This window comes from Pogona vitticeps, chromosome 5 (assembly GCF_051106095.1).
Source record: "Pogona vitticeps strain Pit_001003342236 chromosome 5, PviZW2.1, whole genome shotgun sequence".
Classification (NCBI taxonomy): Eukaryota; Metazoa; Chordata; class Lepidosauria; order Squamata; family Agamidae; genus Pogona; species Pogona vitticeps.
Genome location: NC_135787.1, coordinates 142,365,095 through 142,392,046, shown reverse-complemented (window position 1 = coordinate 142,392,046; position 26,952 = coordinate 142,365,095). Strand labels below are relative to the sequence as shown.

Sequence of the window (26,952 nt, the reverse complement as noted above, 5' to 3'; positions counted from 1 at the left end):
ACTGATGTAAATATTGGGAGCTGCTTACTCAGCACCATGAAAACTGTACAGCCTCTAAGGCTGCAAACAACCTGTAGCTTCCTGCACAGTCACTGAGTACTTCTGCCCTGCTAGCCCCTCAGCAACCATGAAACCAATTCACCATTAGTGGTGAATTACTAACCCTGCATACATTCCCAAATGAGAGCTGAGTACCACTCTCCATCAGTTGCAAGTGAGCTGTGCAAGATGAGCATCTAGTGAACTGTTCCAACTGCTGAGTGGAAGTGCAATCATCTAAGAAGGTGGGTTTTTTTTTGGTCTGGATAAAACAAACATGAAAATAACAATATTCATAGTTGATGAATTCACCAACATATTTCAGATTATTTGGGAGAAAACATAATGACATTTCTTAAAATAAAAATATGGCATCTATTAAGGGACCAAAGAAAGACTTGACCAGCAAGAGGAGGTTAAAATGTTAAATACAAAAGAAATAAAAAGCAGGGGGAGAAGGGTAGTGTAACTAGCTTAAGGGATATAAATTGTTGGAGAATAACTGAAATTGCTCCATTTGTTCTGAGGTGACACAGGAATGTTGAAATGGGTTTATAAATTCCCACCTGGCTAACTCATTAAAAAACCTACTCTAAACATAACTGAAACTGTAGTTCGACTCTTCATGCATAGATACTCAAACCCCAGGAGAAGAGCTTCAAGTTACTGTAAGCAACTTGCATAGTTTCAGTCTGACAAGTAATTCATACCTTCTGATCAATATAGTGAAGAATTTCAGAGAAACCCTGAAAAGACACTTTAGCCATCACATATGGCCCAAGAGAGTTATGTTAGAGTACTGGAATGATAAAGCCCATCTGAACATTGGAGTGCTAGGACAGCTATGATATAAATGCTGTATACTTGGAGATGAGACAGCTGTAAATTCCTTTGGTTACACTAGGGAAGGAGAATATGTGATTAGCACTGTGTTTCTAGAAGATTAATTAAAACTTTAAAATTTGATTGGTCAAAAAGAAAATTAGCTGGAACAACCACTCCTTCAGGGTATAAAATTAGCTGTTTTATTGGATTAAGTGTTCTCTCTCTCCATCTTGTGAGATTTGTGTTTGAGAAGTGTATCTTGTCAAGCCAAAACCTTGCAAGATGAGTAAGTTTTAGGATAAGCTAAGACAGTTTTCTTGCATTTGTGTTCTTTGTATTAATGGTGTTTTACTTAAATTGCTTTATTAATTTACAAATTGTGTTTACTCTTTTCCAGTCTGGTTTATTCTCCCACCCCTCCCCTTCCTTTCCCTTTTTCCTTTCCCCCTTCATCCTTCTTCCTTTCCTTTCCTTTTTCAATATAATATAAAATCACCACCTGTTGTTTTTCTTGGCCTTGGTACAGAATTTAGTTATCCTTAGACTGGGAAATTTGCTATGCTAATATTTCAAACCATTTTGTTTGTTGGGTTGATCCTACCTTGAAGGGCAGGTATTTATCTCATACAGAGTTCCTGGAGCAAGTGGAACAACTCAGGAGAATGGGGATTTTACCATTCGTGAGGCCTCACATGATGGCAGCATACCAGATTCTGGGATCATCCAAAGGACTTCGTGTGAGTCTTTTGACCCTGCCCCCCCCCCCCGTGACATATATTATTGCCAGTATCCTGTTGAAACATTTGCAGAAACAGTGGAAATAGTCCAAGAACTTTGTAGTGACTTGCAGGGTGCTTGCCATGTGACTAGTTCTGAAATGTGCATCCCATTGGATATTGGAAACTGTTTCCATTAGCACCATTGTACATGGAGATATTTCAACAGGACACTTGGCTTCTAAAAGCTGAAGTAGAACACAATTATATTTTGCATTTTATAATAATATAATTTATTGTCATTGTAAGTATATACACAGTATACCCATAAAACGAAATTCACAAAATTTTATTAAACATATGTAAGAAATAAAATGTGTGGCGTTGCTATAGGTCAGTTCACACATGAATATACTATATACATATAAAACACCTCTATGTGTTCTACTCACCATTTTCTGGCTGTGTTTTTTTAAGAGAATCTATGAGGGTACTGACAGCTTTTAATACAAATATTATTTCTGTGACTTGTTGCCTGCAAAGAGAAGAGAAAAAGGTTTGAACTTAAGATTCTAGAAATATTTTTTAAAAATATGATCACCTTTAACTATTAAAATGAAAGATGTAAACTACCCTTCTCTTTAAAAATTGTGCAGAAAAGATATGAGGTTTGTTTTGTTTTTTTAAGTAGAGTATTGAGTTGTAGTAAAATACTGAATGTCTTTTACTACAACTCAATACTCTACTTAAAAAACAAAACAAACATCTTTTCTGCATAATTTTTATAGAGAAGGGTAGTTTACATCTTTCATTTTCAGAATAATCAAATGTAGAGTCCAATTAAACTGTTCCAACTAAGCACTGAAATGCAAGACTGGAAATTTTATGTAGTTTTGAGGAGCACTGTAGAGACAATCCAGCTAGAGCAGTGGTTTCCAGCCTTAGGTCTCCAGATGTTTTGGACTACAAATCCCAGATTCCCCAGCCAGCACAGCTAGTAGTGAAGGTTTCTGAGAGTTTTAGTCCAAAAACATCTGGAGACCCAAGGTTGAGCTAGAGAGAGTGCTATCAGGGTGGACGTCTAAACGGAGATACCACCATGCACTGAGGAAAATACTGAAGTTTGCAAAAGTAACAAAATATTTAAGGGGGGGAAACCCCACTAAGGGGACACTGTTCCAAAAGCAGCCCAATGAGTACTGAGCACCCTCAGCAGCCACAGAATGCTGAATGGCTGCTGAGAGAGAAAGAAGACAGGCAGAGGAGGAAGGAATCTTGAAAGTATTCTGGAGGTGGCACGTAGGCATGAATAAAAGGCACACATTTTCCTCTGCAGAGGAAAGTACAGTACATACCGTGGAAGAGGACATTTGCCACTTAGTCTTTCATCTTCTATGTAGCGAAAAAGCACATCTTGTGATCGTTTCAATAAAACAGAAAGTGCCATTCGCGAAATGTAGCCTTCTTGAGGAGTAGTTACTTTATTACTGAACGAAAACTGAAGCAATGTTTCAAAACACATCTTGGAAAACTCCTCTCTCATACGGATATCTATTTCTGCTTCTGTTGAAAAAAATATGTTTTTATCATCTTTATCTAGATAGTTTATTTTTAAATGAATGGTTGGAAAGAATAGGTGAACATTGGAGGAAAGAAGATATTACCAAAGGAAAGTGTCTCAGAAACAACAAACAGAAATATACCAACTGGAAAAAATAAGTGCAAATAAAACCAATTTTAATTATACATTTCATTTTACTATTATCCACTATCTGTATACAACAGAAAGCTGTCTTACAAACAAAGAATAGAAAATTACCTAAGCTTAGATGCCTTTAAAATCAATAATGTAAGTTACCTGTAATTAATTCCTGTCATTGTTATTTCACTTAAGTGTGACTAACTGTCTCAACAGGGGGATTCTATCTGGGTTCTATCAACCTCACGAATTAAAGAGGTTTACAGGACAAGGGAACACAGTAGATTTAATCAAAACTATATTAATAATAGCAATAAATTTACTAAAAATGTAAATAACATCATTTACTGTATATAATCAATTCAGAATACTAGCAAATATTCACCCCATATCAAATTTGTAACAAGAGGCAAAGAAAGGGCTATATCCCATCTTTCATCTCATTCTTGAGATTTTATCATATAGAAATAGATCAATGGAAATGTCTATTTCTAAATCTTAGTTTTAAATACAAGCATTTATTACACTAAACACAATAGTAAGATTATTTGGACTGCAACTGGGAAAAGTTTTTGAATAACTACATAAACTTTGTGTGAATCACAAATCTGACTTTTCTTTTACTGGGCATGTAGCCCCAAATCCTATTACTGTACATCATTATTTTATTTGGATTTTTGGGCACACACCTGCCTGATGGCTTGGTATGTGCCTAAATATCAAAACAGTCACTCTTAACTGACAGAACAAGGTTGCTGCAAGTTACACTGTCTGCCTTATGCAGAGGTAGATGAGATTTTAGCCTCTGAACGTCAATGCCATAATTATGCATTTGTTGCCCAAGAGATTTAATATCTTCAATACAAGTCAATATAAAAGAGACGCTTCTAAGTATGTCTTAACACTACTTCATCATTTCATGAATATACCTGTAAATGAAGAAGACTGAGAATGTATAGAGCCTTTATTAAGCATAGTCATAATCTGACCAACAAATTCCTTGGGAATAAAATTAGCATATGGCAGTATTTCTGTGCTGATGAGCTGAACCACCTGTAAGAGACAAAATATAAATTTGAAATAGTTCTAAAAACACAGGTCTTGTATACTGCTGCACAAAGTACCCTGGAAGACAAAGCTGGGTGAGACACTACCCTGCTTCATTTAACCAGTTCTCTGTAATACAAGGAGGTCCGCATGTTTATCGAAGAGCAAGTTGTGGATGACTGTTCTTCTCCCATTTATCAACCTAACACTTAGCAGCATTATTTTCAAACTGGGGGCCTGAATTTGGGGATAGCTTGGGAGGAACTAAAAATCTGTTGCCCTCCCCTCTTACACAGCTGCCATGACCCACCATATCTCACTATCTCCTGTAAGATTCTGATGGCTAATCCCTGACTCCCTGAATATTAATTTAGTGAAAATTCGTAAGTACACAAAAGACAGACACATTTGCAGAACGGATGAAATTACTGAATAATCCATATCAGCATGGGTAACTGACTCAAGGCTCACTCAACCTTCCATCCTCCTGAAGTTGATAAACTTGTGGTCAATGTGTAGCCTACATAATTAAATTATAAACCACCCAGAAAGTGTTTTAAGCATCATGGGACAGTATATAAGCAGCACACTTTTACTTTTTGCACCAATAAAAAGTCTTTAAGAATATATTATGTGAATTAAATACACTATTGATATTCTGATTGATTTATAACATTATGAAGAATTTGCTAGCAAATATTTTTCATTGTTTGATATGAAATTTATACTCACTTCAACATCAATGCTTTCATTTCTCTGAAACTCTTGAATAGAAAGATTATCTGGAGGTGAACTGAAAACCAATAGATAACAGCTTTAATATAAAGCATACAAGGCATGGTAGGTGTTGGGAAATTCTAATATTCTAAATTTCAGCATACAATTGGATCTTCCACATGCTATGTTCAATAAAGATTGTAAGTCAGGGACTTTAGGCATTAATGCTTTGGCATAACAGTCTGCCAAAAACATGCAGGTCTATTCAGAACATTAAGGTTACACCTAATGGAAGAAGATTCTTGGGCCAGTTCAGAATATAATCACCAGCTCAACTGGGGTTTGAGCAGAGTTATCTAGTTCATTTCTAAGGGGCATTAGTACAGCATAAATACAGTGGTGCCCCGCTTAACGATTACCACGCTCCACAACGAAATCGCTTAACGATGAGGTTTTTGCGATTGCAAAACAATGTTTAAATAGGGAAAATCTGCTTGACGATGATCGGTTCCCTGCTTTGGGAACCGATTTTTCACTTTACGACGATCAAAAGAGCTGATCGTCGGGTTTTCAAAATGGCCACCCGCTGTTCAAAATGGCTCCCCGCTGTGTTTAGGGCGGATTTTTCACTTTACAGGCACCGGAAAATGGCCGCCTTATGGAGGATCTTTGCTGGACACTGAGGTATTTCACCCATTGGAACGCATTGAGCGGTTTTCAATGCATTTCAATGGGCTTTTTACTTTCACTTGACGACGATTTCGTTCTACAGCGATTTTGCTGGAATGGATTATCGTCGTCAAGCGAGGCACCACTGTAGTAGTAAGAGCTTCAATGGCCATTGTTCTCCTTCAGAGCTCCACCTGTGTGGTGGGACCTGTGTCCCTGACAGTGGCAGATTGTTACTATTCCCTTTTTGATTTGATGATTGCATACAATGAGATGAAATCACGTGCACCCAAAAACTGAAAAAGCAACTCTTTAATCAGCAGGGTTCTGTTACTGCTGAAGACATCAATTCTGCTGCACAGGTGGAATCCTGCAAGAGGATACTGGCCAATGTTGCTCCTTGTTACCAATAAGAAAGATGATGAAGGAAACAGCAAGATGTCTCTGCTGACTCCCCAAACTGTGGTTAGTGTATTCCAGCCATGGAACTCTTTCAAAGTTTGAGACAGAAGTATCTAAATTTTTTTTTATCTTTGTGAGATAAAGAGACATGAACAAAAAAGTGGAAAACATTCCAACTTGTAAGGTCAGATCCATAAATAACAAAACCAACATGTATTTCCTTTTATGTTTCTAGTATTTCAATCCATCCATATTTCCACAGAAACATAAATATGTACTTTACCTTTTAGTAAATAAGAAGTTTTCAAAGGTACTGGCTAACTCTGGCCACATGCTATCAAATTTTCCAGAGGAAGCATGCTGCCTTGCAACTGGAAGCCCAATGGAGAGAACTTTAAGGAGAGAAGAAACAGCCAGCTTCCACGTGCTTTCTGAAGGACAAGCATACTTTAAACTAAGTGGCATCCTCAGTGTCTGCAAAAGGAATTTGGCTAATGTAAATCAAGCAGTAAAGCAAACACATGAGAATATATGCACACCAAATCTTGTAACACAGATTCTTCTTTACAAAAGAAGATTATAATCAGTATCTTGGATTGTATCCAGAACCAGACTGATAACCAGTGAAATTACTGTAACGGCATTATATACTTCCAGCCTTGGTCTGCAGTCTGGATGCAGCATTTTAGGCCAGATGAAGAAGAAACAGGTTTCAAAGGCAGCTCTACATGAAGTGTATTACAGAAATACAGATGAGATGTATTTAAGGCATGTGTCACTATGGCCAGATCACACATCTTTGGGAAGAGTGCAACTGGCACACTAGTTTTAACTATGCAAATATACCCCTGGTTATTTGGGTCTAAATTCAGGACTACTCTTAGACCAGCATAAGATTATTTCCTCCATGCTATTCACCATTTTCATGAAATTACCGAGAATTCATGAAATTTATTTATTTTATTTTTATTTTATTTATTGTATTTATACCCCGCCTATCCAGTCATTTCGACCACTCTAGGCGGCTTACAACATAAGGATAACAAGTTCTAAAAAATTTATAACAATTAATTAATTAAATGATTCTATAAGATGGGAAAAATAAAAATAAATCAAATAAAGAGAAAAAAAGGAAAGAGGACAGGAATTAACTGGAAGGGAAGGCCTGCCTATACATCCATGTTTTAGACTGGCTGATAATTACTCAAAATGGCAGGATTCTGGCAAGGGTTTTACAGCAGAGGCCTTACTACTGCTTCTTTTAGTGAAGTTAGAACTGTGCCTGGTTGTAGAGAGTTGTTCACCTCTTCCTTCACCCACTCAGCTAGCACTCCCACCAGCCTTTTTAAAATCACCCAGGAAAAACAAGGGTGCAGGACACACGTAGTGCTACACATAGCTAGAGAGTGGGAACTGTACATGGTCAAATCACCAGTGAACTCACTGACTTGCTGCTTGTTCAGCACGCTCAGGATTATGACAGATTTAAAGACCCTTGTGTATCAACACTTTGCACCATCTGCAGAGCACTGTCAGTGTCATTTTTAAGCCGCTTGTTGGGACACTGAAAGAGAACTATGTTGCTTTTATGGCTTGTTTGACTTAGATACTCTTCTCTCAGGAGGCTGATAACAAACAAATTGGTAAAGACTAAATGGGGCTTAAGTGGCAAACAAGCTGTTTGGCTGTTTGCTATGCATCTCTGCTGAACATGGGCAATGTTTAGACAGATGCGCCATGTTTGCAAACACCCAAAAGACACATATCAAGAATCCACAATCAGTTCCAGCTCCCTGGTGTTTGTCCATCATGTGGCTTTGTGTTGATAGATAATGCATTTATCCCATAAACATAATGGTATTCAAAGGGAGATGTTGCAGCCAGCTTGCCACTATATAATATGTGAACTAATTTTTATGACACTTCTAAAAAAACCCCTTCTGGTTTGTGAGAACAGTGAAGGAGCTTGAGACTTCTAAATTAGTCAGTCACTTAGATTTTACTCCTCTTGGCTGTATTTGCTGCTGTAGACTAATATGGCTATCTCTTTACTGACACAAAATGTAGTAGTAGCATTATGTTGGTTTAATAGGTACATCTCTCCTTTTCTTTGAGGATGGCAGACTCTCATTTTGAGAACTACGGCTAACACAAACAAAGAAGCTCATGTAGAAATCAAATATACTAAAACTATGTGATACACTCTGAAATGCAACATGAAGATTATTAGTATTGGATATCAGCAAAGTAGTGGGGTTCTCTTCACAGGTGAAGAGAGACTAAAATTACATTATCAGATATTTCACAGGAAGATTAGTTCTCAAGCTTCTTCCAGTCTGGAGGGACTTAGAAACCCCGCCACCACCTAGCTATTGTCCTATCTAAATGGGTGGCTGCGAAAAATGTTCTAGAATTTTGCAGAACATAGCTATAGACAACTATTGCAATAATTATTATTGCTAGAAGACACATAAGATCACTCTTGGCTTTCTACAAAGTTCTAAAATCCAATCTTGTATTTGAGACAGAGTAGAGTACAATTCATGTTAAGGAATTTAAATCTAAAATGTAAAATGCACAAATATTTACCTTGATAATATTTTGAAGGACTTTCTCATTTACAACAGCTTTGTGACAAGCTGTTTTCTGATACAGGTCCACCACAACTTCAAGTGATCTTTCAGCAAATGGTACATAATTCAGTGCTACCCATTCTGCCTAAAAAAAGTGTGGAATGTCATTGCATGTAGAGAAACAGGATGGATGAAAGAAAATAAAGTTTCTAATGGACCCATTTTGATGGCATGCAAAATCTTTGAAGAACTCCATGAAGAAAAACCTCTGATCAATATAAAGAAACTCCCAGACTCACACATATTATTTACATTTTGAACAGGGGTGGGCAATCAAGGAAAAATTTAAGCAAGTGGAGTGCACTTTATATAGCAAGAACACTAAGCACAATCTTTAATGAATTTTAACTCACCGGTGCAAACAGTTGTATCTATTGTGATTCCATTGTGTTGCATAATAAACAGAATAAGGAAAAATTAATACATATACACATATTGCCTATCAATATTTTGATGACTTATCCTTCTCTTTGAGTATGATTAGTACTGAAAATATATTCAAAGCAAAGCTACTGTATTTGATTCTCATAAAACAGAAGAATGCAGAGACAGCCAAACATGAGATTTTCTAATGCAAATTGAGTGCAAGTTAATGAAGGCAACTTTGTTAGGCTAATATATATTTATTTTTCTGATAATCACAGCAAACATGCTGCTTTTGTTTCTACAATGAAAGTGCTGAAAGCAGGAAGATCACAAAAATGCACCCCCCCCCCCGTTTTATGAAATTACTGGATAACAAATGTTATTCAAATTCATAGCAAAGACAGTATTTACAGAACCCATGCAAAACTAACCATATTTGGGAGTTAGTGAACTCAAAATAAGAATAATTAAAACATCTCACCTGATTATATTTTGCATTTGCAATGTGCTTAGTTTCGAGCTGTCCATACTGTGGTGGTTTACAGGAAAATTCAACAAATGCTAACAACTGATTAAAGATAGCAGGATACATTATCTGCATGCTTTCTGAACCTACACATATGGCCTATAAAAACCAAAACAAAACAAAACTTTAGAAAATTAAAAAGGAAAACGGGACTTGTTCACTGCAAAACTGTATGATATAAGCATACAAGTGTAACATTCAGGAACCAGTTCCCTTAGTATTTGTGAATTGTATTTTTGACTGTTAAATGTCTCCCTCTGTGTATGTGTATGTGTACATGCATGTGATCACAGACTGAAAGAATAAAGTGTTATAAAAATACTAGTTGCTCTGGGTGTGAAGGATTAAGAAAATGCCAGAAAATTCTTCTAAATGCACATAATCTCTGCTGTTCACTGAACATGGACACAATACCTTTGGTGCAGTGGTTAAACTGCAGTACTGCAATGACAATTTTGCTCATGACCTGGCTTTGATATTGGGCTCAGGTAGCTGGCTTGAGGGTGACTCAGCCTTTCATCCTTCTAAGGTCAGTAAACAGAGCCCCCAGCTTTCTGGGTGGGGGCAATGTGTAGCCTGCATAATTAATTTGTAAACCGCCCAGAGAAAGCTTTAAGCACTATGGGGTAGCATATAAGCATATAACCCTTTTACTCAAAACAGACATCACATATATCTACTGCATATATGGAGGGCACTTCCACATATTACAAAAAATAAAAAGATAAACTACCATTGAGCTGTTCAAGTATAAAATGACAACAAAAATGCAGATTAATTGCCAGGGTCTGGTTGGTAAATGTTCTGCATTCCCATCAAACAGCAAGAAATTAAAAATAAGATCAGAAGTAAATTTAATGAAATATTGCACTTGAGCTAAATTCTACTCTGGTGAAACAGTCACTTGCTTTTAAAAAAAGTTAATTTGAAAGCATCAATAATTAAAGTGTCATTTCTTTCACAACAAGAATAATAATCTGAAAAGGAGACAATTTGCTACATGTGGGGTCTCTCTACATAATTTTTAACAGAGAGACTCCATAAATAAATACAAATAAATAAATACACTTATGTGATATAAGCTGGGAGCAATCTTGGGACTGTGGTAGATAATGAACACTTTGAGAAGTGCACAGCTGCTGTAAAATGATACTCCTTCCTGCTGATTTGGCCATGACCTTTTCTATGTCAAACTTTCTTGCCGGTTGCTGGCTTTATTTGGGGTTCCAAGTAATTCATCTCTCTCTAAAGAGAACTCTATATCTTGCTTCTGCTTCCTAACGTCTAGGCCAGACTTTCCTAGCATAAGCCCTTCCACATTTTTGGACTGCCATCACTGGTAATGCTGGCTGAGGCTGATGGGAATTGTAGCCCAACATATCTGGAAGGATTCAAGTTGTAAAAAGTTGTGCCCTCTCACATGTAAGGAGTTGTGGGCTCTTCTTGTCAGCAAAGGCATGCCTTGTGATTGGGAGAGGGCATGGACTAAGCTCATGTCCTGCACTGCACAGTGACTTCTGCCCTCTTTAAATGAAGTCTGTGGGATTATCATCTGTAGCATTCCATGGCTGGTGAATGGTGGCAAAATTCTTCAAAAATGTGGAAGAGTCTGTCCATTATGTTAGATTTTTTGTTTTAGCAATACTGTGTTGCTCTATAATTCATATTCTTAGCAGCACAGAATCATGCTAGGTATAGCATGAACCATAACTGAGGAAAACCATATACATATTTTTCGCTCCATAAGACGCACCTTTCCATAAGACACACCAATTTTTTAGAAGAAGAAAACAGGAAAATATAATCTGTTTTCTTTGCTCCCGTTTTGTGGGGAAAAAGTGCGTCTTATGGTGCGAAAAATACGGTACCTTCTTATCTTTTCTGGTCTTTAACAGAACAGTGCTCTGAATGTGTTTTTTTTAAATGAAAGGGACACTTAGATATTGTATTCAATTTTAGTTAATATTTGCTCATCATCATCACACGACAGAGCTGGAAGGGATCCTATGGATCATTGAATGAGGATCCTGGCTACAGATAGTGTTTTAGAATATAATCCCAACTGTTTTAATACGTTGATAATTTAAAACAGAGACTTTTGTTAAAGAGTTTCTAACTGGAAGTACGAGGTAAAGTAAAATCTGAGAGTTCCGGAGGAACTGGAAAGAAAGGAAATAAATAGCTTTTTAAAGCTGTGTTAAGCAAATATTTCCCCTCAAGTTAAAATAGGTATTGTTGACAACATTTTGCTATAAATTAAATCCTTCAATATACTATTGAATTATTACAACTGTTTAAAAGAGTTTTCCAAGAGACCAATAAAGGTCCTTCAGATACATTCAATTTAGGAAAGAACAGGTGAGGGAAAATAATTGCCACTGAAAGCTTTTTGATTTTTACTTTGGCCCTATAACAAAGACTTCAAACATGATAGAGATCCAATCCAGCTAAAAATATTCATTAGTAATTCTTACTGAAATCTGTATCTATCCCTAGAAACTGAAAAACTGATATATTGTAAACATGAATAGGATTATCCATTTAAGCTAACTGCATGCTATAAACCAGAACATAAGTAGTACACTTAATTATCAGATTAAAAATTATATCTTAAAGTGTTTGCCTAAACATATGGTGTTTTCCAGCAGTATAACTGTCTACCTTTGCACACACTGTGCTAGCTTCCAATGTAGCTTCCATGCATTCCCACTTTGATACATAAAGCAAGACAGGAATTTGTTGGCATGTGGGGATAAGGGAAGGATTAGTGCCCTCAGAGCTCCCAATATTTTCATAGGGTTGCACTAGAATTGAGTCTGCTCCATTTGTAGGCTTTGCATAATTAGAACTATTCTGGAGGTGGAGTAAAGACAGAAGCAAATCATAAATCAAATGTTGGCAGAGAGGGGAAGGTTGTAGATTTCTAGTCTAAATATGTCCTAGATTGCAGAGGAGGAAGGGGACAATATCCCATGTTAGATGCACTAAGGGTAGATGAATGTTAGAAACCTAGACAGTTTCATTCAGTAACTGGCAATGAAAAAAGAAGACCAGTTTCTTTAGAGGGGTTGCACCGTGGTAGGGCAAGTGCTTTATGTCCAAGGTCAATCCTTGGCATCTCTAGGCAGGCTACCCTAAACCTTGGTGAGCTGCTCTTCTCAATCAGTATTGACAATAGCAGGGAGGATATACTACTGGCTGACAATATTAATAAAGGATCAATACAAATCAGCTTTCTGTGCTCCCAAAATAAACCACAGTATTAAAATCTGACTGACACTATTGCCACTAATTTCATGCTATTTGTAGTAAACAAATTTTAAAAAGTCAATGGTGATTTAAAAAGAAATATTCTCAGCATGTATGGCTTTCTGCTTTGAACTCACTTGAACGGTGAATACAAGAATAAAATGGGTTAATATTAGCTGTCCTGGTTTTGTTTTCAGAAATGATTACAAAACACCTAAGTAAAAATAATAAAGTGAGCATTTGTTACACCCAGCTGGCTGTCAACCACAGTATGTTTTAAAGTGTACGCATCCCCCCTCCACAAAAGGCAGAGTTCCCATACCAGCCACTTATTGACGTTTGATCTTTTTGTCATGGCTGTGACACTGCTAGCCCTGTAGGTGCCATTTGGGCCTTTCCCCTGAGCTACAGTATTTGGGATGTTAGTTCATGATCTAGCCCTGGCTGAACCAGTGGCAATGATACCTTCCACTAACTTCAATGGAACTTGAATCAACATTCTGATGCCTGAAAAAGAAGCAGACTTGGAACATGTTCTTTTTCAATGAGCAAAACTACCTCACAACATTATTTTCACATGTAAGTACATCTACTGATATTTTAGAAATGTCCGTGTATAAATGGCAATAAGAAGGTGAAGTTGACTGACTACCTTTCAGAAAGTATTTGAAATGATATTATTACCTTTTGTAGGACATCTAAAGCTGTGAGGACTGCTTCTTGCAAACTTGTTAGAACTGCCTCTGTGTATGAAGGCAGGATGAAAGGGGATGCATCCGAACTGATTGGAACAGAGACTGCACCATGGAGAATGACACCCAGTTTCTGGAGATCATCCATACTGAAACCAGTTTTGATGTGCTGATACAAGGCTGGAAATATCTGTATTAAAGCTGTAAGAAAAGGCTGGCTGGGAATAAAAGTCATTTTATCACAAGAAACAGGAGGCTTCGTACTTTCTGAACCAATCCTAAACCAGGTGTTCCAGGCAGCCCACCAAAGATTCAAGTCTTCTATTTCATCTGTTATTACAGGAGGCTCAGTTATATTATATCTTCCAATCTTTTCTCCTACAGAATCACTTCTCATAAAAGATCTTCCAAAGCTAGTGGTAGTCACTGTTCCAATGAGGACAGGTACAGGCACATTAATAGCAGGTGGGGTATCAGGTTTTTCTGTTTCTCTAACAGGAGATACGATTTGCAAGATTTCCTGAAAGCTTTTCAAAGCAGCCAGTGAAACTTCATTGTTTTTGCTGAGCGCAGCTGACTGAATGTGATCAAGGAGAACGTCCCAAGCTTGAGAAAAATCTCCTGTCAGGGGAAAAAGGAAAGATATGTAGAGAGCAGTTTCATTATTGTGCCACATGTGTTCTTCCCATTTAAACAGGCTTGAAGGAAGTGGAATGTTAAAAAGACACATAAAACATTTTCTCAGCAGCACTAGTAAGAAAATAGACCTACTACATAAAACAAAACACATATTTTAAATGCAATGCATGCTGCTTGCCAAAGACCATTTCTTAACAGGATATACATGGCATGAAAATTTCACAAGATTTAGCAGGAAAAAGATTCTTAATGTATGGAAAAAATTAAAATTCTTAAAATACAGTCACTATGACAACTATGTGTTACGTACTTAAATTTTTTTATCAGATACCTTACTACTATCTTTTAAAACATACAGTATGTAACATAAAACTGTAGAACCACATTTTGTCAGTGAACAGTCTAAACATGAGGAGAATCCATTGTACCTAAGGATTGCAAGAGGTATCTTCTTGTGTTGAATATTCTAGCTACTCCAGCTAGTGTTAACACCCATGTCTCAGCCCACTGTTTCTCTGCTGTATCTCTTGAATGGTGAATGAGGATATTACCACCACCAGACTCAATCTTCTCTTTATCAGCAGTTGTAGAAGACTCTCGCACTCGATCCAGCAGATGAAATAGAACCTATAATTTAAAACCATTTCAGAACTTGAAATTCTAACCATGCCTTGTAATTTTACACAACTTAATTTTGAAGAATTAAAACATCAGCAAGTATTTTTCCAATTAAGAATTTGGAAGACTGTAGTTTACTTACATCACTGCCCTTAACATTTATCATTTATACACAGCAATATGTGGCAACAATGCAAATCTGCTTTACAAACCAGCTGGAAAGTGAGGGGAAAGTTAAGAAATTCCCTTTTTACAATTTCAGGATGTGTATAGCTTGCTCATAATGCAACGAAGGTGGATGGACTCTGAAATTGCAGAAGAAAGTCTGCAATTTAATAAGCTGCAATCTGCCATTGCTGGTAACGTCACTCCCATTACACAAACAACCCATGGCCAACAGGACTTTGCCCAATATGCAGATTTAAAAAATAATTTGATGCATAATATCTTAGTCTCATTTAACAAATTTTCCAGTGTGCACAATAAATTGATCACTCATTTGAAGAACAACTTTGGATTATAAAATAGCTTAATAGTTTGTTCTGTTTAAGAGTTCATGAATTACTGTAACATTTCTAAAGTGGTTCTCATACTTCTCTGTGTGTAAGTTACATAAAACATCTTCATACTGTGATTCAGTTTTCCCATGAAATGCCCTAATACTGTACAAAGTGTAAAGAGGCCCTCTGTGAGCTGAAGCACATCTTTGAATCTAACCCACTGTACTTGACTGCAGTCTATCAATAGCGTTGTTATGTTTTTCAGTGCATATTTTAAACCACCCAGAGAGTGGGGTCATATAGAAATGGAAAAAAATACATAAATAAACAAAATTTAAACTGATAATATACTGATGAGGAGAGAACAGTCCATGTGGCTTGAGCTTTCTTTACAATTTCCTGTGCAGAAACTACCACTTCCATCACTATACAGTTTTAAAGAAAGTTGCCTTTTCAGCAATTTCATCCATGCCCTGTAAGCCTCTGAAAAAGCATTGACTTTTAATATGTGACTTTTTGCACATATTTCTTTTGCTGACAGTCTCACAACTATCTTTAAAAAATCATTCTAAGAATACTATATCGTAACTTACAATACAAATCAGTCTAGTTTGCTTAAAAATCTGGACCAAGCAAAATTCTTATCTACTCCTTTATTGAACAAGAAGTCGGATAAAGCATGGCTGCAGTGGCATTAGAGGAAGTGGGATTACAGATTTAGTACCTTCCAGATAACCGTATGCCATGTTGAGTGTTGAAGTAACGTTCCATGAGCACCAATTGTAGAAAACAAGGTCTGTCCAGCACTTTTCCTAACTGCAGGCCGTGGGTCTACACAGAGCTCCCCAAGCTTGGCATACAAACAGAGCCAGAGGCAGTCAAATGGTGGCGCTGGGTGGAAGGGACGATTCAATATTATTCCCTTTTCTTCTGCCTGCTTCTGTAGCACTGCTTCCTCTTTGTTCAACTCCTTTTCAATAATGTCGCCTCTTTGGAAGAAATAATCTGAAATATTCCACTACAACACAAAGAACACTTCCTTGTAAATGATTATAGGTCACACTGAACGGGGTGACAATCATCCTATTGATCAAACCATTGTGAAAATTATGCCAGGCTCTATCTTAATACTCCTCTTGCAAAGCTTAATTATAATATTTATATGAAGAAAGCCTTTAGCAGTACTGTTATACAACCAAGATGAGTTCCCCTCCTTTTTTTGTGTTACATAGTTTCTCAGTAAATTGAAATTAATGAATACTCTAAAACACTGTTTTCACAGATACATTCTCGAAATTCTTCGATTTATTAAAGATTGCTTAGACTTTTCTACACTCTTCTCTGCCTGTATGTTTTCAAACAGCAAGAAATCCAATTTATGAGTACCATGGAACACAAACTGATTTAGATTATTTTCTTGAGCAAGTGAACAATTGTTTAAAATAAAAAAAAAAACCCTATTAGAAATAGATTAGACTACAGATTGGATTTAGGTGCGTAACTTACATAGCTAATTAAGTAAATACAATATCTTCTACATATACATGGTTATTCTCCTGATTATATACACTGGCAGATCTTATATTAATTTATCTAGGAGAGGATTATAAACAGCTGCACTTTAATATTTTCAGTTTAGGAGAGACTGTCTGAAGTATGCCTAAACCACTGGCTGAAATCATGTTGGGTAATGTAAGCAAAGTCCATTTTGGTCCATTTCTTGCTAGTAAATAAAGAGCTCCTGCTGTGATTCTAGGGTATATGCATATGCACTAAACAAGACTTGTAGCTTTACTTATGTTATACAACAGGATTTTGGCCAGTAAGAAATAAAACTTCCTTGATAATTGTATCCAGTGTCTTCAAAATTTTCAGCCTCCACCAAAGATGTTGGCATTAGCTTACACTGAATCTTCTTTTATTCTGTAAGGCAAAATACAGTAAAGGAGCCGTTTTATTTTTTCCTACCCAAAACACATAGTGCTCCAAAGATTCCAATTTGATGCAGTCCAATACATGTTTACTGAGAAAGAAGATTCATTCTATGTAGTTCAGTGGGACTTACTCATAAGTAACCAAGTATAACATGCTTGGTATAACATCAGCCCAAGATTTCTAGTAAAGAACTTCAAACTTTAGAAAGTTAAGGTATAATGGGGAATATACCAATCACTCACCAAGAGACCAATAGATGTTAAGCTAATGTTTAGTTCTTGATTGTGAAGGCCAAAACTTCCAGCAACATCTACAACTATCTGTAGGCAAGTACATGGCATCGTTGGCAAAAAGTCAGTCACAACCAACTGTAGGCACTGGAATGCAGTCCGTATAAGAGATTCTCTATTAACAAAATCAAAATGTCTTATTTCTAATTTTATCAAGAGATTATGAATGATCACAGTATCAGTCAAGTAAGTACATGCTACCTCTGTATCTGACAAACTCTTTATGTTGAGAGCTGCTTACTATACAGAATTGCCAGTTTTGACAATGCTCCTGGAAGCCCCCCCCATACACACACCTCATAAGCTGTATGCCGAAGTGGCAGATTTGGATAAAGAGTAGCTAGAAAAGGATGATTCGTACACAGCATTTTCCCATGTTGTCTGGACTTAATTTGGCTTTATCTACTTCTTGTATATATGAAATAGAAAAATGAGGAAAAAAAAACACTATGTACTGACTGCACTTAAGCGCAATATTGGAGAATATTAGGTGAAATATCATATGATCTATGAAAACCTAGGCAGTCTTTCTTTTTGACAAAGCAGGTGGTGAGGAGGAAGCTTAGAGGACAGCTGTTCTTAAAATTACGTGCCACGGCAACCTTCTTCAACATGGTACTCACCAGATGTACAGTACATGATTATGATCCTCATAATTTGCAGTTTACATTTTAAGGGAATATACTGGCTGGCAATTGTGGAAGCTGTAGTGCAACACGTCTACAGGGCAGTAGGTTCTGTGAGTCTATGCTAGTCACAAATATGTATGTTATCTGGAAATCCCCCCCCCATTTTTATTTAATAATTCACAAGATTAATTTAAAATTATTATTATTCAGAACTTTATGACAAAGAATTATAAAGGCTAGAAATGAAATCTAAAAATTCTTACTAAGAATAGTAAATGTATGCATTCAAACTAGGAACCTCACCCTTGATCACTTCTAATTGCTCCCATAACTCCAAGTACCAAGGGCCATCCAGATCCTAGACTGTCACCCTGACTCTGTAAAATCTGTAACACACATTCCAGCTGCTTGAGCCTAATATCAGGGTGATTGATGTTTGAAAGCTCTTTCAGTGGGTTTAGCAGAAGTAACTGAAGCCTCTGAAAAGAAATTGCAGAAGTAAAACATCTCAGTTCAAATGAGATCCTGTACAAAGGTCACAAACTTGCTCGGTTAGCAGGGACTTATTGAACAATATCAGCTACTGTGAATGGTCTGAAAATGTAACACAGAAATACCAGAGCTTCTAAACAACAGATTGGCAACTGATCACAACAAAAAAGACATCCCAGTGAGCACTCCTGGACAGGTAGCCAACTGGATATTTTGGTTTGTTTGTTTATATATATACCACCCATCTGGCAGCCAAGGCCATGGTTTAGAGTACCATGGAAGACACAAGGAGTAAAGAAGTAAGCTACTCTCATAATTGGCTGCTAGACTGCCCTCTAGCAAATCTTGTAACTCAGCAGTCATTTAACATTTATGTTGAAAAGTATCTGCAAAGGTGTGTTTATTTACAAGGGACAACTGATCAAATAGCTATAGCAATGAACTGAGTGTACATTACCACAAACTCTCCTGGAGACCAGTTGCATACATAATTTTAAAAGACAGCCACACATGTGGATTAATTCTCAAAATTGCTAAATAACCAGTAGGCCACACCTTCCCAAGACACATTGTTTCAATACAATCATCCGGCAAACATTAACTACTAAGGATGTGATGACATCCCAATCTGTTGCCTATACAGAGCCTGTCTGTTATCATGTAGTGGTCAGAATCCTACTGATGTTCATACAAGTTTTGCATAACTTGTTGCACTGAATTGATGGTGCTTGGGGTGTCCTTGTTCCAGGTTTGGTCACATGCTGGACTGCACAACTCAGATGTAACCCAATATATATTAATTAGTTTCAGTTAGCATGGCAGGTTGCACAGTTCTTAAGTGAATGCCAAGAGGATTCCAGGCAATATTTTAATAGTAAATTTGTGCAGCAATATTTTATATATGTCTTGGAACTTAATTCTGAGTAGCCATGTATATGATTGCATTGTTATTTAGGCATATTGTACAAAAATATCCATCAGCTACATAATATAGGTTATTCTAGCAACATAAATCTTTTAGCTGTTTATTCACTCTTTACTCATCTATGATCTGTGAAACATGACCTCTGCTGATTTTACTGAAAATCAGAACTAATTATGCTACTGATTTCCAAGGATCATTCTTTCACAAAATAACCTTTGTTTTTCAAACTGATACTTCACCTGGTTTTGAGAGAGTGGAGGATCATGGTTAAATGTCAAGCCAGCTTTAATGAGAGAGGTTAAAGCCTCTGCTCCCCATTCTCTCATCCGTGAATTTGGATGTTGGCAGACCTAAACATAAAAAATAGCTTTTTTTCAAACCAGATTGCACAGTAATAAAGTGCAAGCATTAAGAATGAGCATTGAAGCCTAGTATGCCTTCTCTAAAAACAGCAGCCATGAGTCAAGATGGTGCCTATATGTAGCATCTCCTGTGTTATATTAAGAGCAATTTCCCTGGTATTTTCAGCATGCAAACTGTTCTGTATTTCTTATATTCAGAGAACAATGGATATACATTATTGAGACACTTAAGACAAATTTGAACATTACATGCATATATTTTGGGAATGACGGCTGAAATTCTAATGCTTAGAGTAAGAACATTCTTAACTTTCAGTCCATTCCCAACCAGTGAATTAAAAGTGTTTGCAACAACTTTTGGGGGTCCGTGCACATATACACTAAGTTGAAAACGTGGTCCTTATGCCAGTGTATGTGTCTCTCCTGCCTGAGAATCGCAGTGGGAACCCTTTTATTTCCAGGCTCGTAATGGAGTGAAAGTCACTAATGTGCTGACACTAAGCAACAGGATTTCAGTGATTAGCTGTAGTTATTTTATATCTTAATACAGTCTCTACTCCATTTCACTTATACATCAGATTCCAGATTTATCAACTGTGCTAGACATACTACAAAATACTCATACTGCAGATATCATTTTTCACGTGGTCTAGTGCTCTCAAACAGCCAAATGAGAAGATTTACATATTACCCAAGTAGTAAGTAAGGAAGACAAACTCGAAGAACAAACTTACCTTCTGAATAAAAAAAAGAGAGGAAGCAATAGGGAAGAAGGAAGAAATAAAAATATGAAAACCAAGACAGTTCAAGCAATATGCATTACTGTTACATTACTGAACTTTACACCATTGGCAGTTTTTCTGCACAAATATGTGTCTGAGGAGCCAGTGAGATGTAATGATTAGATTGTCATTTATAGGACTCTGGAGACTCAGATTCAAATTACCACTCAGTTATGAAATTTACTGGATGAATCCAGCTGAGTGACAGGCTTGCTAAATCTTTAAAGCTACTGGTCTTTGACCGTAATAAAGTATACCTACCTACCTATATCATTTTCAAAATGTGTACAGTATTAGTCCTAAGCTCTGTAAAGAAATTCTTCTGTTCAACTCTTTGGAAGAAGATGTTAAAAAGACATACTGTAGAAGTTTTGCAAAATTTATAAACTCCTTTATCCTCTTACCATATTTCTCCCATCACATATTTGTACACTTCCAAAAGTTAATATGCAGAGGGTAAAATCCTATACCCAAAATCTACTCTCTTATTATGTTTCAAAACACAGGGATCACTGTGATAAAAAATAAACTTTATAAAGAAAAATCTACAAAAGGGAGTGGTTGATTCTATAGAACTTAAATTCAACAATGTATTCTCCAGCTGGCTGGATAGCAATGGTTTATCTGGCCGTGGAGCTAGAGGTTGGGAGTTTGATTCCCTACTGTGTCTCCAGAGAAAAGAGCCAGCCTGTGTAGTCGTAGGCAAGTTGCACAGTCCCAGGATGCTCCAAAGGAAAGGAATGGTAAACCATTCTATGTATTCTCTACCTAGAAAACTCTGGAAAGGTTTTCCAGAAGTCGGAATCAACTTGACGACACACAGTACAGTTCAGTATTTTCCAGAATATTTTATCTGCAGTTAATATAGGGAACTTAAGATTCTGCAGGCATCAATTTTCCTCTTCAAATGCAAGTAATATATGCTGTACTATGTCCTTCCAAACAGAAGCCATGTTTTTCTGTTTTATACACATATTTATTACTACAAGTTTGCCTGTAGCAGGATTTTTAAAAACACATTAATTAAGGATGCTTATATATTTTCCTGTTAAAATATTAATGCAGCCATGATGGTCTGGATGAGGGCAAATAACCTCTATGTATTGTAAGAGGATATACATGAGATTTATGTACAAAAGTCTACAAAGATCTGTGTAGGGGCAGTAGGGGTATTTAGAGAGGTCTGCGCCAAATACATAACAGGAAATGAAACAGGAAGAAGCTTATTAAGATTAGTGATTTGACTCCTTGTTTTCATGCCTTGCATGTGTAGTTCTGCTATAATGAAATATTTGCATGCATTGTCCCATTACTTATTTGGAATTTCTCCTGACTGGATGTAAAATGGAACAATATTTGGGGGTTAGACAGTTGCCCAAGATTTCAGGGCCTTCTAGGCACAATTCAAGGTCCCTTTTGTAGTTATGGTTTAAGATACTGTGCTCTAAAAACAGAAGTGTAGGCATATAGACCTTATAAATAAACCTCAGTGATAGACAGTGGGATGCATACAATTCTACAGGAAATCTTACAGACTTCTTCGAAAACTGGCGGAGATGACCTTTATCATTTATATCTGTATATGCAATTGAGTAATTGTATGCATCATATTCAATGTGTTTTACCATCTACCCTATGTTTTCTTTTGATCTCCATTAAAAATCCAACATATACTTTGCTTTGTATTAAATTATGCAGAGCAGATGTAGATGCCCATGTAGAAGCCCATCTAAACTTAATAAGGAACAAAAAAAATCTAAAAACAGGAACATAAAAAAGATTAAAGTAAAAAAGCAATGTAATGCATTTTGCTTCCACATACCCTAATGTTTTCATAACATTAAGAAAATACTTGAGATTTTTGAATACAAAAGCCAATACTGTTTACTTAAAGATTGGTTACCTCCAAGAGATGGCCTGTCAGTGGTCTCCACAAAATTTCAATCCTATGCATGTTAACTAGTCCAGTTTCCAGCAATTTAGCAACAGCAAACAGGGATGGCTCCTAAGCACAAGTATATATATTTTTAAAAAGTCAGTTATATTAATTAAATAGGTAGATAGCTAGATAGATAGATACAGTTGTGTTCAAAATTATTCAATCCCCACTGAAATTGAATGTTTTGGCCATTTTGACATTGATTTTGATCATTCAGTCATCTTGCTTACATTTAAATGAAAGAGGCACTTGTAGGTCAGAGAAATATAACCTTAAGTTTATAATGAAATAACCACAAATGTCTTTTCTGTGCTCACATCATTATTAGTTTTTATTCAACCCCCAAGTGACATTCAATCTTAGTACTTAGTACAACATCCTTTTACAGTTATAACAGCTTTTAAACGTGAAGCATAGCTTGACACAAGTGTCTTGCAGCGATCTACGGGTATCTTCGCCCATTCTTCATGGGCAAAAGCCTCCAGTTCAGTCAAATTCTTAGGCTTGCGCACTGCAACTGCTTTCTTTAAGTCCCACCAGAGGTTCTCAATCGGATTTAAGTCTGGTGACTGCGATGGCCACTCCAAAATGTTCCAGCCTTTCCTCTGCAACCATGCTCTAGTGGACTTGGAGGTATGCTTAGGATCATTGTCCTGTTGAAAGGTCCAACGTCTCCCAAGCCTCAGGTGTGTGACGGACTGCATCACATTTTCATCCAATATCTCCTGGTACTGAAGAGAATTCATGGTACCTTGTACACGCTGAAGCTTCCCTGTACCTGCAGAAGCAAAACAGCCCCAAAGCATTATTGACCCTCCGCCATGCTTCACAGTAGGCAAGGTGTTCTTTTCGTCATATGCCTTGTTCTTCCTCCTCCAAACATAGCGTTGATCCATGGGCCCAAACAGTTCTAATTTTGTTTCATCAGTCCACAGAACACTATCCCACACCTTTTGTGGTTTGCCCACATGACTTTTGGCATACTGCAGTCGACTATTCTTATTCTTGGGAGACAGCAAGGGGGTGCGCCTGGGGGTTCTGGCATGGAGACCTTCATTACGCAGTGTGCGCCTTATTGTCTGAGCTGAAACTTCTATACCCACATCTGACAAATCTTTTTTCAGTTCCTCAGCAGTCACACGGGGACTTTTCACCACTCTACGCTTTAGGTAGCGCACAGCAGTCGAAGTCAGCATCTTCTTTCTTCCACGACCAGGTAGCATTTCAACAGTGCCCTTTGCCTTGAATTTGCGAATGATGCTTCCTATGGTGTCTCTTGGTATGTTTAACTTCTTTGCAATCTTCTTATAGCCATTGCCCTTCCTGTGAAGACAAATCACCTCTTCTCTTGTCTTCCTGGACCATTCTCTTGACGTCACCATGTTTGTAACCACACCAGTAAATGTCTAGAAGGAGCTGAGTATCACAGTCATTTTAAAGCTGCCTAATTGGTGCTTATTATGCTTGATTGGTGCTCGGTGACATCCACAGGTGTTTTCAATACCTGATCGAAAACACCTGAATGAACCTCTCTTCTTCAGAGTGGTAGTCTTTAAGGGGTTGAATAATTGTGGCAATGAAGAAACCTCAAAAGAAACATTTACTACTGTATTACATAAACAATTGATGTTATTTTAGTTGCATTTGGTTCTTTAAAACGTCCTTGTAGGATTTCATTCTGAATACAATTCCAAATGTACACTATAGTCCCTAAACCCCTTTACAGCATTGGGGGTTGAATAATTTTGAACACAACTGTAAGAGTCATTTAATAATTTTTGTCTTCTGACATTCATTGTTAAACCTCCTTTTGCACTTTTTTTCTTTCATCTTCATCAAAAGTCACTTTTTTAGCCAGTAATATGGTATGATCTGTATTTGTTGAATTTGATGCTTCTTCTATCAATTTCCACTTTTCTTCATCTGAATCTAATACATCCATCTTTACTATTGGACAGATGCATCTTAATCTTGTCTCTCAGCTTCAACCACTCTACCCTGGGTAACTCTGCTAAGAGTCTAATCTTGGAACAGAGTATAGTCTCTTTGAAGGTGTTACTCTCAACTCCCCTGATTCTCTCAATCTTTCACCACATCAAGAAGTGTATTGGGGAGAGCAATTGAAGTAAACTCACTGAAGTCAATGAAATTTATAGTACTTAATGACTAACAACAATCCACTATTTATTTCAGTGGGTCTACTCTGGTAAACACTGACATTAGATTTGGTTTAATAAACTGAAAGTTCTGTATCCACTGGCATATTTTAAATTTACTTCTTTGTCCAGATAATCATATCTCAGTGTACTATAATAAAAACATGCAGTAGATTTTTGCCTGTTAAAGCAGCTGTTTCATTCCTCCCTTCAAACTGTGATTTTAGACCCTGTCTACTTCCAAAGCTTATTCTAATTGTAGTTTCCCTACTAAAACAAAATAAGAAACTCCAATTAATTAAGCATTTAAGTAAGCCAAGGACGAAAGAGTGAGGATATTGTGTGCATGAGCAAATATGCATCTGAAGGTTTTCTGAATGTAGGCAAGAGTCAAAAACTTAATAATTTAGAAGCACACTTCAGTATTAAGGAAATGTTCAAAAATAGTAGTAGTAGTAGTAGGAGTAGTAGTAGGCAGATTTTCCTGTTTAAATAAATAAAAGGTTAACTGCCTGATCCCAGGAGCTGAATTCAGTGTTACTTGAAAATACGCATACATGTGACTACTGCCGTAAAATTATATTCTTTTGCTTAAGTGTAAATGTAAGGTTTTCTACATTCCCCCATATAAATTTCCAATACAGAAAAAAAATATTAAAACTTCCTAATATTATACCTTTGTAATAATTAAATAATCACTGTCAAGTTAAAAATGCTTATAGTAATGACATTTTCTTAATGGTTAGTTTGTATGCCAATACATTCAGAAGTTATTTTACTGATTTTTATATAGTATTTTTTGATTTTAAACGTAAGCATTTGCAGTATTTTTTTTCTTTTGTGGCGCAGTGGTTAAACTGCTGTACTGCAGCCAAAACTGTGCTCACGACCTGGGGTCCAATCCCAGGTAGCAGCTCAAGGTTGACTCAGCCTTCTTTCCTTCCGAGGTCAGTAAAATGAGTACCCAGCTTGCTGGGGGGGGGGCAATGTGTAGCCTGCATAATTAACTTGTAAACCGCCCAGAGAGTGCTTGAAGCACTATGGGGCGGTATATAAGCAGCACACTTTGCTTTGCTTTATCATGCTTTAATGATACCCAACTCTACTGATAACAAGTCAATGATTTATTCTAATTTTTGACATGAAAAATCCTGAAGAGAGTAGAAACCAAAGATAGGATTTTCACAGGTAATTTATATCTGAAAAACAGAATGAAATACTCCATACCTTATTATTTCCATAGGCCATATCCATGGCTTCCAGAGATAAGGAACAAAGTGCATTTATTAAGTGATGCAATGAAACATCATCAAGGTACCTGGCAGGGATGGGGCACAGGGGGAAAAGGAGAAATGAATTATTCAGACTACTGCCAAAATAGATTAGAAGCCAAGATTTGGATGAGAAAGTAATTTCCTCTTACTGTGAGCTTTCAAAAAGTCTGGAAAGTATGTTGGAGATAACCGGCAAATCACTCATAACAGCTGTTGTCAGAACCTAAAGGAGACATTTAAGTTGTATTCTGTAAGTAGATGCCCTACATAAACATAATATGTGATCATTCTATAATACAGTAATCAAAATTCTTACTGTGCTAGGTCCTTCTACAGGTCTTCCAGGCTTTAGAGCACCTCCAACGCTTGGTTTTAAACCAAGAATCCACACAAGATGCTGAAATGCAAAAACACATTCTAAATATGGAAACCTCTTTGTGTATTTGTTTATATGTATAATTATTTTTGTGTTTAGCAAGTACTTTAAATTTGCAGTTTTGTAGCAAGTATGACAACAGCATCTATTTTAATTTCAAGAGTTGTACATAAATTATGAAAAAAATCACTGATGATTTCATATAATCTTCTATATTACATGGAAGTCTTTTAGCTCTAAGGTACGTGATTACATCCATGGTCCTTGCAATCTGTACTTTCAATGCTAAATTGGCATCTTTTAAACTAAAGACTGAGAAACACACTTGGTTGAGACATTGCAAAACACTGAAAGTGACATATTGGCTGTAGTCAGATGTCACAAGAAGCCAGGGAACCGAGAGAACTTTGGTTTATCAGTTACGAACAGTACTGGTACATGTTGCTCCATCACTC

The 26,952-nt window shown here is 36.8% G+C and overlaps 1 protein-coding gene across 3 annotated transcripts in view; it reads right to left on the bottom strand.

The window, feature by feature from the left end:
- Nucleotides 1–26,952, bottom strand: part of MON2 (MON2 regulator of endosome-to-Golgi trafficking) — a 68,244-nt gene that overhangs the window by 2,814 nt on the left and 38,478 nt on the right. For 2 of the 3 annotated variants that reach the window (XM_020785994.3, XM_073000428.2), the window contains 18 exons: nt 26,438–26,518; nt 26,271–26,344; nt 26,075–26,165; nt 22,656–22,757; nt 19,848–19,958; nt 18,495–18,670; nt 17,515–17,677; nt 16,062–16,355; nt 14,648–14,846; nt 13,573–14,201; nt 9,595–9,738; nt 9,101–9,118; nt 8,704–8,832; nt 6,398–6,588; nt 5,059–5,119; nt 4,209–4,332; nt 2,936–3,143; nt 2,033–2,115 (listed from right to left, as the gene is read on the bottom strand). In XM_020785994.3, coding sequence (XP_020641653.3) covers nt 2,033–2,115; nt 2,936–3,143; nt 4,209–4,332; nt 5,059–5,119; nt 6,398–6,588; nt 8,704–8,832; nt 9,101–9,118; nt 9,595–9,738; nt 13,573–14,201; nt 14,648–14,846; nt 16,062–16,355; nt 17,515–17,677; nt 18,495–18,670; nt 19,848–19,958; nt 22,656–22,757; nt 26,075–26,165; nt 26,271–26,344; nt 26,438–26,518 — 2,878 coding nt within the window. The remainder of the gene's footprint in view (nt 1–2,032; nt 2,116–2,935; nt 3,144–4,208; nt 4,333–5,058; nt 5,120–6,397; nt 6,589–8,703; nt 8,833–9,100; nt 9,119–9,594; nt 9,739–13,572; nt 14,202–14,647; nt 14,847–16,061; nt 16,356–17,514; nt 17,678–18,494; nt 18,671–19,847; nt 19,959–22,655; nt 22,758–26,074; nt 26,166–26,270; nt 26,345–26,437; nt 26,519–26,952) is intronic. The other variant, XM_020785996.3, reaches the window with a different exon arrangement.